Source organism: Aphanomyces invadans, assembly GCF_000520115.1.
Source record: "Aphanomyces invadans strain NJM9701 unplaced genomic scaffold supercont1.218, whole genome shotgun sequence".
Taxonomy (NCBI): domain Eukaryota; phylum Oomycota; class Saprolegniomycetes; order Saprolegniales; family Verrucalvaceae; genus Aphanomyces; species Aphanomyces invadans.
The window spans coordinates 36260-36820 of record NW_008580363.1 but is presented as its reverse complement, the minus strand read 5'-3'; the positions used below and the strand labels follow the sequence as shown (position 1 = coordinate 36820).

General features: G+C 48.1%; 1 protein-coding gene across 1 annotated transcript; it reads left to right on the top strand.

Moving 5' to 3' along the window:
* Positions 1 to 192: 192 nt before the first annotated feature.
* On the top strand, positions 193 to 538 carry H310_15205 (hypothetical protein; the record flags this gene model as incomplete). Its single annotated transcript, XM_008883190.1, has 2 exons — positions 193 to 410; positions 499 to 538. 2 exons carry the CDS (start codon positions 193 to 195, stop codon positions 536 to 538), a joined length of 258 nt encoding a protein of 85 aa, XP_008881412.1.
* Between the last annotated feature and the right edge of the window lie 23 nt (positions 539 to 561).

Sequence of the window (561 nt, the reverse complement as noted above, 5' to 3'; positions counted from 1 at the left end):
CCGGCCAAGTTGAAAGATTTTTCCATTCAATGTGACATCAAAATAAAATATAAATTTTGGGAAGTGATGTGGAGTACAAAAGTTCAGATCAACATGAATTTTGTTCCAATCAAAATGAATTTGAAAGGCGTGCAAAATTGCGCGGTAACCACACCGACCAATGAAATCACGTTCATTTTCATTTGTCTTCGAATGAAGAAAAGCAAAGGCCCAACAGCCGACGAGAAGCAGCAAGTGCTTGACGCACACCTCCGGGGCGACGACGGGAGCATTGTCGCACAGCACAATGGCATGTCCTATGCCACGGCATGGAGGGTTGTCAACTCTGGTCGAACGATGCTGTTGCCACGAGGGGGCGTTCGCACGGGGCTGAAGAAGGTCACCGCGGAGATCCTCGATGCGCTCGAAAAGTACCTAGACGAAAACTGTCGATACACCTTGCGCGAAATGAAAAGTTTCATTGAGGCGGATTTCAACAGCACGAACATCTCGGTCCAGACGATATGCCGCCACATTTTGGGCATGCTTTACACAGTAAAACAAGTGCGCATTGAGCCCGCG